The sequence below is a fragment of the Martes martes genome (genome assembly GCF_963455335.1).
Source record: "Martes martes genome assembly, chromosome: 11".
In the NCBI taxonomy this organism is placed as follows: domain Eukaryota; kingdom Metazoa; phylum Chordata; class Mammalia; order Carnivora; family Mustelidae; genus Martes; species Martes martes.
In genome coordinates, this window is record NC_137899.1 from 56,191,844 (window position 1) to 56,203,851 (window position 12,008).

Below are 12,008 nucleotides of genomic sequence, written 5' to 3' on the forward strand. Positions count from 1 at the left end.
CCTGGGTGGCTCAGTGGGTTAAGCCGCTGCCTTCGGCTCAGGTCATGATCTCAGGGTCCTGCGATCAAGTCCCGCATCGGGCTCTCTGCTCAGCGGGGAGCCTGCTTCCCTCTCTCTCTGCCTGCCTCTCTGTCTACTTGTAATCTCTGTCTGTCAAATAAATAAATAAAATCTTTAAAAAAAATAAAAAAATAAAAGAGCTCAGAAAAATATTTAATGTAAGAAATAAAAACTGGTGGTGCCTGGGTGGCTCAGTGGGTTAAGCCTCTGCCTTTGGCTCAGGTCATGATCTCAGGGTCCTGGGATTGAGCCCTGAATCAGGCTCTCTGCTCAGCAGAGAGCTTGCTTCTGCCCTTCTCTCTGCCTGCTTGTGATCTCTGTCTAATAAATAAATAAAATCTTTAAAAAAAAAAGAAATAAAAACTGTTCTAAATTAGTTTTATTTATTTATTTTTAAGATTTTATTTATATATTTGACAGAGATCACAAGTAGGCAGAGAGGCAGGCAGAGAGAGAGGGGGGTAATCAGGCTCCCCGCCGAGCAGAGAGCCCGATGCAGGGCTCAATCCCAGGACCCTGGGATCATGACCTGAGACGAAGGCAGAGGCTTTAACCCACTGAGTCACCCAGGCGCCCCCCAAATTAATTTTAAAACCACTAAAGTATTAATTAGTTTTTGCTATAAGGATAACAAGTTTTTTCTGTTACAAATAAAAGAATATATGTGATTAATTGTTCCCTTTATTGTGTTTGTTAGCATGTGTAATTTTGGGGGATCAGATATGCAAACATACTAATATGTTCATATGGCTTAATAATCTATATTCTTTAGTAATAAAAAGAGATGGAAAGAAAGTAAACAAAAAAAGAAAGTTCTGCTCGCGAGAGCCTCTTTTACTCCTCCCCTCTTTTCCCCAGATAGGCTAGAGAGAGGAGAAAAAAGAAGACAGGCAATAAATAGAAATAAATATGGAAGCAACCTAAATGTCTGTCAATGGTTGGATGAAGAAAATGCACCATATATATAATGACATATTATGCTGCCATAAAAAAGAAGGAAATCCTGTCATTTGCAATAAATGGACCTTGAGTGCATTATGCTAAGGAAAGTGAAAAGACAAATTCCATAGATCTCACTTATGTGTAGAACACAAACAAACAAACAAACCAAGCTCATAGATACAGGCAACAGGTTAGTCGTTGCCAGAGGCAGGGGTAGGGGGCAGGGTGTGGTAGCAAAATGGTAAAGATAGTAAAGATAGTCGACAGGTATAATCCTCCAGTTATAAAATAAGTACGTCCTGGGGATGTTAGGATATGAGGTGACTATAGTTAATAATACTATACTGTATATTTGAAAGTTGCTAACTGGGGTGCCTGGGTGGCTCAGTGGGCTAAGACTCTGCCTTCAGCTCAGGTCATGATCTCAGGGTCCCGGGATCGAGCCCTGCATTGGGCTCTCTGCTCAGCGAGGAGCCTGCTTCCCCCAACCCCCGCCTGCCTCTCTGCCTATTTGTGATCTCTCTCTCTGTCAAATAAACAAATGAAACCTAAAAAAAGAAGAAGAAGAAAGAAAATAAAGTTGCTAACAGAGTAGATTTTAAAAGTTCTCATCACAAAAAAAAATGTGTAACTGTGCAGCAATGGATGTTAACTAGACTTGATAGACTCTAGAGTAGTAATCATTTTGCTATATATAAATATAAATATATATATATAATAATTATGTTGTACACCCACAACTAATATAATGTATGCCAATTATATCTCAATTTTAAAAAAAGACATAAATAAAAAAGAAAAAGGAGAGAGACCCAAGGAAAGAAAAAAAGACAAATAGCTTTTTTCTTTCCTGACAACTGGCAATAACAAAAAAAGAGACAAGGGGATAAAAGGAATATTCCTTAAAGTTCTTGTTTCTTGTCCCTTCTCCTTCCCCAGCTCTCATTACCACAGTCTTAAAGTTGCATATTCCATGTTCCTACTGTGTGATACAGTTCAGCATCTGAGAAGAAATCCTTCCTCTTGGGAAGGTTGGTATAGTAAGGGAGTGGTAAGGATATAGGTGCAACAGGAAACAATGTAGAGGTTCATCAAATAAAGAAACTCTAAATGTGTTTTCACATACTCAAACTAAACCTACATCCTATGCTTCAGAAACATTATGAAATGAAAGGCTTTTGTGGGTCACCCTGGATCTGCAAACCCTTTAACATTATTTCTACAAAAATTAATGTTTTAATAAAATATTGCTAAAATTTATATAACTAACATATAAATGGAATAAATATAATTTATATATAAACAAAGTTAAAAATCCATTTATAACTTGAGAATTGTCTATATATTTAATAGCTATCACAAAGTTACCTATCTTCCCCACAAGAAGCCAGTGCTGGTTAGAGAGCTCAGAATATAATTAGGTGTTCAAAGTAGTAAACAGGATCAGAAAGATGGAAAACAGTAGCTTTTAATTCAACAGGACAGGATAACAGTGAAAAATACTGCTCTGGGAAGGAAAACCAAGACTACCATGAAAAAGGAGAATGCAACATACCTGTGGAGATAAGTAAGTATCTTAGAGTAGCATTTTGGTCATTGGATAAAAGGAAGATAAGCCATATTCTGCCTCTGTTCCATGAACCTGATTTGCTTTTTTTATAGTTTACTCTATTCTAAATCCTCATCTGTGATTTTTTTTGTCACCATAGAATTGCCCAAGTGTTAGAGTTTTAAGGCTGGAATGAGTGTAAGGGGATAGGTGATAAGGAAGATTACTTTAATCAGGCTATAGCCTTGAGACATAGAACCAACCCCTCAAGTGGTAGCCAAAATGGAATTTGGAAGATATGTAAGAATCCAATAGATACAACATATTCAAGTAGTCTTTTCTCTTATTTTTGTACTTTATTCCTATAAACTACTTCTAGAAAATTGCTTCTATTTTACTGCAGGGTAAACATCCTATTCTGTTAAATGCATGCATGGACACATACACACACCTCTTTCTCTCACACACATACACAAATTTAATCAAACTTCAATATTTCACAGTTTTAACTTCATAACCTATATATATTTTTCTAATTCCCCCTATATTCACCTAAGGAGCAAGAAGGAAATGTGGGAAAGAAATTAAAATTCATTCTTGCATTTTCCGTAGCAGTTTGGGAGCAATTATGGCCACAGTGACCGATATGATCTGGTTCATTGCCTTTGTGCCTATTTTCACCTCTTAGTGCCAAAACAGAAGACTGATCTCTAGGATGCCACCATACTAATTAAATGACTTTTGGCCTATAATCTAGTCCCATTCAGTAGCATAATTCTCACTAAAGAAACTGAAGTATGGTTAGACTCTGAACGTTTTAAATCGTAGCATCATTTGCCTTGCTAATGGCAAACATTACCACCTCTTTTATTCCTTCCTAAAGAAATTTCAAGAATTGTCACACGACTTTAAAAAATAAGACTAAAAACAATTATTGGTTAAACTGGAATTTTCCATTATTATTCCCTTGTGACATACTATCTCTTAGAACTCCCAAGTAGGAACAATGTTCTCATCATCAACTCTCTCTTTCACCATGAATAATATTCTTTTCACTTCTGCATCTTCTCTGCAGAGACCATAGAGACAATGGAAACCAAATATACCAAAAGGAGCTACATTTTCACCAGTTTACAGGAAGAAGAAAATAGAGTAATATATGTGTTTGCTTGGGGCAAACAAGTGGCTTTTTGCTTCTTGTCCTACTATTAATTACCTTCTGAGGTGGATGACAGTAATCTTACACTGATTCTTGCCACTACAATAACTTATAGGTAGGAGGGGAGTTATAAAAAGAGTAAGGAATTAAATAAAAATAATAAATTATAAGAAAAGGGAGAGAAGTGGGAAAGCATTGAGAAAGCCATGATACATAAAATTAATTTACCATAGAATTTTCAGTAATAAAATGAAGCAGTCAAGGAGGAATATTAAAACAAAAGTCCTGGAAGAAAATTAACATCCAGGAAATAGAAAGGCCTAGGTAGAGTTGCCATCAATATGATGCCATTCTTAACCAGGAAGTACAAAAGAAAATGTCAAAGTCCCTATCAGGTGTTCTATTTCAACATGCAAGTTTACTTGCCAAAGAGTTTGCTGAGAAGTAAGAAACACTAAAGAATATTTGCAGATAGTTTTGAATAGAAACCCATGTGTGAATAATTTTAACATTCATTTTCCTACTCTCCTATTCTATTGAGATGAAATTTAAAAACCAATACAATGTTTAAATAAATTTGCATTCATATATGTAACATAAGGGGCTATATTTGCCTTACTGCTTATCACTTGTGGATAATAATTTAGGGCTTAAAGGTGATCCAACAGCTCTTTCTTCCATGCCACCACAATATTATTTACTAAATTAAAAGGTATAGCACTGTAAGTAAAGATAAAAATGTGATAGAATCAACAATCCTCTAATTTGAAGACTTTTTTATTTCTTACCATGTCTTTTCCACCTATGACCTCTTATTGACATGCTGGTTACTGCATTTCTTGATATTCTAGAGGAAGTTGGTGTGATTTCAACTTGAATACATCTTGTACCCTCCTTACTAGATTTCATGGCACCATGAGGCAATGAAGCTTTTATGGCATTAGCAACCTAAGAAAAAAAATATGTGGTTTAAGACTGGTATTAACAGATATGTTACACGCTTATGTAAAACAAAATGCCAAATTTTAACGGTTTTTAAGAAGAATATTTTCTCCAAGGTATTTCATAAGATGAAATATAAATCTTCTAGAATAAGGAGTAAGAGCTCAGAAGGAAACTGTAGTTAAAAATAATATGTAGGGGCGCCTGGGTGGCTCAGTCAGTTAAGCGGCTGCCTTCAGCTCAGGTCATGATCCCAGAATCCTGTAATCGAGCCCTGCATCGGGTTCCCTGCTCAGCAGGGAGCCTGCTTCTCCCTCTGCCTGCTGCTCTGCCTGCTTGTGCTCTCTCTCCATCTCTCTAATAAATAAATAAAATCTTTAAAAAAATATGTAAATGATGAAATTTAAAATTCTAAAATATTGAAATTGTGTTTCCAAACACCTAATGCCAATTAATAAATGTACCTCTAGCATGTTAAGGAAAACATTCTTATAAATTTAAAAGTATCCAAGAAGTTAATTTAATGAAATTCTCAAATTATATATACCTTTTCAAGGATAAAATTTTCCTAGTATAACAGAAGCATGAATCACTGAGTTTAATGACATTAATGCACTATGAATGGCTACTTCTCAATTTATAGTTCTAAATTGAGAAATTTTAAATTACAAAATTTACATAAAAAAGTGAAGCACCTACCAACAATGGTTCTGGATATAATTCCAGCTGAGCTCTGTATATAATATCATCCAGTGCTTTTTGAGCTAGATCCCATTCTCCATTATAACTGTAAAATTAAATAAAGTATAATTATTTTCAATCAATTCTATATATTTGAACAAAATACAATGAGAAACTCTTTACTGAGTAAAGTAATAGATAACATTAGCAATTGCTTAGCATTCCACTCTCTTTAAAAACATATTTTTATATATTTGAATTCCTTTCAATTGCATCTGAAAGTCTATTAATATTAATAGCAAGGAAAATTTTATAGGTATATATTTCTTCTCTAAAGAACATGTCTATTTATAGACCAGATATCAAAAAAGTGAGGCAATCTCAAAGCCTTTTACACTTTCAAAGCAAGTCAGAGCATAATAAATTATATACCTTAGAATAATGTTCAGAACATTTAATGGTCAAATTATTCTGTAACTCCCACAGTTTTCATGAGAATCTACAACTACTGTGGCTTACAGTATCTTAAGTAGTAACTTCTTTGCATTCTGACAGTCATTTAGAAGTACAGATGATATATGCTGCAAATATCAGAGAGATATTAGGGGGAAAGTGTGTATATATATTAATTTTCAAAGATATGGCCAAACTCTAGAAATTAGGTAAATGATAAAAATGGACAGATAAATAACGGCTTGGTCATCAGCCAAAAAAAAATAAAGAAAGAAATGAATTATATCAAGAGTGCAAGTGAGGCCTAAAAAATGGAAAGAGCATTGCTCCCACCCTAAAAATAGGAAAAAGATAATCTATAAAATCATAGCTTTCCATTAATTCAGCAAGGAACTAAAATCACAAGGCAGCCAAGGAGCCTGAAACCTAAGGGCAGACAGATGCCTCTAAGGAGAGATAGACCACAATTCAAGTAGGAAAGAAGACTTCAGCAAAACTTTTAAACAAACTGCTAAAAGCCCAGTGTGGGCCAGCATGAGTGTAAAGAAAGTCTAGGAGCAGATACATAGGGGAGCTCACACTTACTTATAAGCTCTTTTCCACAAACCTCCTCTAGGCACTCCTAAGAGAAACTGGGGGCAAGGCGAGGGACCAGAGAAAGTTGCTCTTGGTAGTTCAGGCCTAAAGGAGAATGGCCACCTGAGCAAGAAAGGCCTGAAGATCCAGCCAGGCCTTTTTCTCATGTGAAACAAAAGTTTTAAAGCCTTTAGGGAAAGAGCAGCAAACCCTTTCACCCCAAGGGCAGAGGTGAAGACTGACTGTGGCTGTGAGGGAAAGAAAAAGAAAAAAAAACAGAACAAAACAAAACACCTCTACCTGTGGGAAAGGATCACGAAACTGTCCTATGTTGAGACCACTAGAGGTCTCTTACCACTGGAGGAGAGACAGGATCCCTGAAAAGCTACCTCATACCCCCAACCCCAGATGCAGGGACATACGTCCTGCTTATAACTGAGGCTGCACGAGAACAACAGAGAACACCACTTCCCCCAAACACCCCACCCAGGCCAGTACACATTCAGAAACAAGCAACCACACTCTACTGCTGAAGCAGGGAAAAGAACAAGGAGAAAGACCATTTCTTTGGTGCAGACACACAGGGAAAGCTAAAAGCTGAGGAGAAACCAAGAACATTGAGAAAAACCTTCCAACAATCCAGCTTACACCCTAACTGCCAGGTACCAGGAGAAGAATCTGAAATAGGTGGTGCCATGATGGTAACCATAGCAACAACAAAATCCAACCTCAGCTCACTCCTGCCTATAATAACTCCACTAGAAGCCTAGAAGAAAAGAGATGTGCCATTTCCAGGCATAAATAATATCTACCTCAGTCACTACTGTTCTATCCATGAACAAAATGATAATCAAATATTACAAGGCACACAAAACCAAGAAGAAAACAATCCATTGTCAAGAGACAAAGAATAAAACCAAATTCAGAAATGATTCAGATTTTATAGTTATCAGGGAAATTAAAATAACTATGATTAATATATTAAAAGCTCTAGTGGAAAAGATGAAAAACATGTATGAACAGATGGTGATTTCAGCAAAGAGATGGGAACCATAAGAAAGAGTCAAATGAAAAGACTAGAAAAAAAACACACAGTAACAGAAATGAAGAACCCTGCTAGTGGACTCATTAATAGACTCAACATCATCAAGAAAAGAATTAATGAATGTAAAGATAGGTCAACAGAAATTACTAAATCTGAAACACAAAGCAATAAAGACATAAAATAAAATAGATTAGAGCATCCAAGAGCTGTGGGACAATACTAATGGCCTAACATGAGGGTCAATAAACTTTTTCTTAAAGGGCTAGACAATAAATATTTCAGGCTTCTGGGCCATACAATTTCTTTTGCAACTACTCATCTCTGTCATGGTAGCACGAAATCGGCCATAGGCATTATGTAAACAGGTATAAATGTATGCTAATAAAACTTGTAAGAAACCTGGCAGCAGGCCATATTTATTCTAAAGATCATTAATTCTACCTTCAGTCAGGAAGCTTATAATCTACTAAGAAAAGTTAAGGTATCAAGTGAATATAAGGCAAAGTATAATAAGATATGTGTAGTAGAAAATAGGATTTAAAGAAAAATACTGGTATCTAAGACATTAAGTAAGACTGAGCATTAATATTAGAAATTAATAGTAATAATAAGCTACTTGTGATCAAAGAGGCCCTAAGATGTTTTTCAAGAGTTAAGATTTCTGGAAATGGAAAAAGGTCTTCATTGGGAAAAAAAACTATTTGGAAATTACAGCAAAAAAGAAAGAGTAATGAAGAAAAAAACTGTGAGTATATGTGGGTGTTGCTAATTTTCATTCTGTCCTTGAGATAAAGAAAGATAAAATGTTTTATAGATGGTTACAAATTCTCTAGAACATTGAGATATATTTTAAGTAATAAAACTATTATCAAGATCTAGATTCATATTCGGGGCACCCAGGTGGCTCAGTTAAGTGTCTGACTTTGGCTCAGGTCATGATTTCAGGGTCCTGAGATTGAGCACTGTGTCAGGCTCCCTGCTCAGCAGGGAGTCTGCTTGTCCCTCTCCCACTGCCACTTGCCCTACCTGCAATCTCTGTCACTTTTTCAAATGAATAAATAAAATCTTAAAGATCTTGATTCATATTCTTTCATAAAAAGATGCTGATTATATATCCAATAAGTTTATAATAACAATAAAACAACAGACTATTATTTTTCAAAGAGATCAAAGATTGACTTTGCATATTAAATAAACTTACAAGGCAAAATAAATCCCTGTTAACATCTGCACCATGAATCCTGAAGAAACTGGTATCCTGCTACTTATACCTTTGTATTTTCTTACATGTTGTCGGGGATAGCCACAAACACAGATTCTAGAAAAAACAAAATATGTTTGCAAAATTGGTAAAAATTATGGTAATTTATTTTTTAACATTTATAAGCCAACAATGTACTAGGTATGCTCTCATAAGAAACTTAACAGCTATGAAACATAGAATCCTTCCAAACAGAACATCCATCTGTAACATTTTCCTGAGTAAGTGAAACTGGGGGGTGGGTGGGAGATGTATAAAGCTAGAGGTATATTATTACATAGTAAGTGAACCAGATTCTCAGAATTGGTTCACTAATTTCAGTCTATTGAATAAGTAATAATTTTTAGTTACCATAAAATCCATTACCTGAACTGTGGTATTATCATAAATAGATCTATGGCCTGATCTTCTACTGCTGACAAAGTTCTTGACACAAAGTGCAGGCTCCAAGAAAATACTCTAAAATTAGACTCAAGTCTCTCATAATACATCATTAATAAATTTCAGATAGATTGAAATTTTTAATGTTAAAAAGAAATAAAACATAAGAAAATCATTACATATCTTTGCATGACATCAAAGGTAGAGTCCTAAAGAAAGACCAATAGATCTTACTAATTTTTTAAAAAGAAACTACCATGAACACAATTAAAATTTAAAGTACTTATTATAGTGAAGGATATTCAAGGAGTACAAATGTTAAGGTGCATTTACTATTAAATAGGAAGCCACCTAAAGTCCAACACAGAGGACCAATTATATAAATAATTCAGGGAATACTATGAAACAATTAAACATGATGTTTTGAAAGACTGTTTAAATGGCACCGGGAGAAAAACTGTACAAAGTAAGGCATGAAACCCGCTCCCATTTTGTAATAAACAAATAGGTGAATGTTGTTTGTTACTACAAAAACATCATATACAAAGCCATAGAGTGAGATTATAGACTTATTTTCTTCTTTATATATATTTTCTAAATTTTCTATGGTCAACATGCACTGCTTTTAAATAATAAGTTTTTAATTTTAATAAAACTGGGAAAGAGCTGTTTTCTCATAATGTCTTGTGGTTGATATAATAAACCTTCACTTAACATATTATTAGTCAATAGACTGAATCTAAGCCTTCATTTAAACATTCTCAAGTATACCACAGACCATTTCAAAAACAGACCCTCAAGAATATCATTAATTCAAAGTAACTTTGAAGTAAAAATAAAAATTTATTTGATATTGAGAAGATCTTAGAACTCTTTTGAATCAAGAGTTAAAAGGAAGGGCACCTGGATGGCTCAGTTGGTTAAGCCTCTGCCTTCAGGTTAGGTCATGATCTCAGGGTCCTGGGATCAAGCCCCACATGGGGCTCTCTGCTCAGCAGGGAGCCTGCTTCCCCCTCCCTCTCTGCCTGCCTTTCTGCCTACTTGTGACCTCTCTCTCTCTCTCTCTCTGTCAAATAAGTAAATAAAATCTTTTAAAAAAAAGAGAGAGAGAGAGCAAAAAGGAGCAGGGACATTTATGGACTAAATATTTGTGTTTTCCCCCAAGTTCATATACTGAAGCCCTAATACTTCAGTGTGATGGTATTTGGTGGTGACACCCTACATTTAAATGAGGTCACAAGGATGGGAGTCTCCATGGTGGGTTTAGTGCCCTTAGTCAAAGAGGAAGAGAGACCAGAACTCACTCTCTGCCATGTGAATGACACAGTGAGGAGGGCAGTTTCCTGTAAGCCAGGAAGAGGGCCTTCACCAGGAATCAGATCTGCTGGTCACCTGATCTTAGATTGCTCAGCAAGAAGTGTGAGAAATAAACATCTATTGTTTAAGCTACCTAGCCTACGGTATTGTGTTATAGCAGCCTGAGATGCCTAAAATAAAAACTGGAAAAAAAATTAACTATAATGAAATAAAACCAACTTGAATTTTGTTTGTTCCCAAACTAGCCTAGAAACTCCTCTATTATCTAAAAAAGGAAACTCAGAAAATTTTCATTTTCTTACACCCTGTATACCTTTATGATAGGGTTGGTGGTAAATAACAGAGAACCTATATATAAAAGATAGGACTTTTTCAATTAATTCATTTATTCATTCGGTAAATATTTTTAAAGATTTATAATGTGTCAGACACTAGGAATACAGAAGAAAGATGTAGTTCCCTCAGGGATGCACGATCTAATCATGGAGACAGCAGAGTAAACAAATACCTACAATGAATAAGTTACAGAGGTAGCAAAAGGAAACAGTGGTAAACTCTAGTGGAAGAAGTAGAGGGTCAGAGAAGGCTTCCTGGTGAAAATACAGGAGTGGGCAAAAACAGTGAACTTTTTTTGATAAAACAGCATGACACCAAAGAGACTGGGACAATAATGGTAGGATAGAATGATCAGACACTAGAAAATAACAGAGAAGCTAACTAGGGGTCAGATTATGGCATATCTTATAATTTGCAAGGTTTCATCATGCAGGCAATGGAAAGCAACTGAAAGTTTTTGTTTTATTGTTTTAACAAGGGAGTGACATGATCAGATTGGTCTTTTAATAATATCACTCAGGCTACATCAGAACAGGGCACTGAAACTGGAGAGGAGACTGTCAAAATATCCCATGAGTGAGATGAAGGTGACCTGAACTAAAGAAGTAATTGTGGGAGAAGGAGAAACTCCCACCTAGGAAGTATAATCTTGGGGTGATACTGAAGAAACAAGAGGAGTGTATAATTATTACCACATTTAGTTTGGATAGCTGACTGGATGATAGTGGTATTAAATGAACTTGGACAAATAAGACATACTGTTTTGGAAGATGCTAAGTTTCTGATATGTTGATTTGTAGGTACATGGTATAGATGTTACTTTTCCCTGTCACCAGCATCTTCTATTAATAGCACCTCTATCCCTCTTACCTTTAGGAACTAGTCTTCCTCTATGTCATCAAGTATAATCATGTGGTTGTGGTAAAAATTACCTGTGGCAAGAGGTCGATACCCTAACATCTATTTTTCCCTTCTTCCGTTTAATAACATATATAAGGTACCCTCTCCTCCACTCTCCCCAACCAATTTTAACAAGAACAATGGCCACCTATTAGAGATCACATTTTCTGGCCTTCCTTGCATCTAAGGGTGACAATGTAACTAGTTCCGGACAACAGTCTGCTAGCTGAAATGGTGCAACTTCCAGGTTGCTCCCTTAAAAGACAGTTACATGACTCCCACTCTCTCTTTCCTCCTGTTTGCAGGATATGGAAGGTAGATTAAAAATAGTGATCCATCACCATACAGACAAGAGGAACATCCTAGGGAATGGCAGAATCTCAATCAAGAAGGAGCCTGAATACCT

General features: G+C 35.7%; 1 protein-coding gene across 2 annotated transcripts in view; it reads right to left on the reverse strand.

The window, feature by feature from the left end:
• HYCC1 (hyccin PI4KA lipid kinase complex subunit 1) overlaps positions 1-12,008 on the reverse strand; it is a 92,781-nt gene that overhangs the window by 13,611 nt on the left and 67,162 nt on the right. For both annotated transcript variants that reach the window (XM_080818414.1, XM_080818415.1), the window contains exons 8-10: positions 8,609-8,725; positions 5,352-5,439; positions 4,499-4,658 (exon numbers count right to left, since the gene is read on the reverse strand). In XM_080818414.1, the coding sequence (XP_080674540.1) occupies positions 4,499-4,658; positions 5,352-5,439; positions 8,609-8,725 (365 nt within the window). The remainder of the gene's footprint in view (positions 1-4,498; positions 4,659-5,351; positions 5,440-8,608; positions 8,726-12,008) is intronic.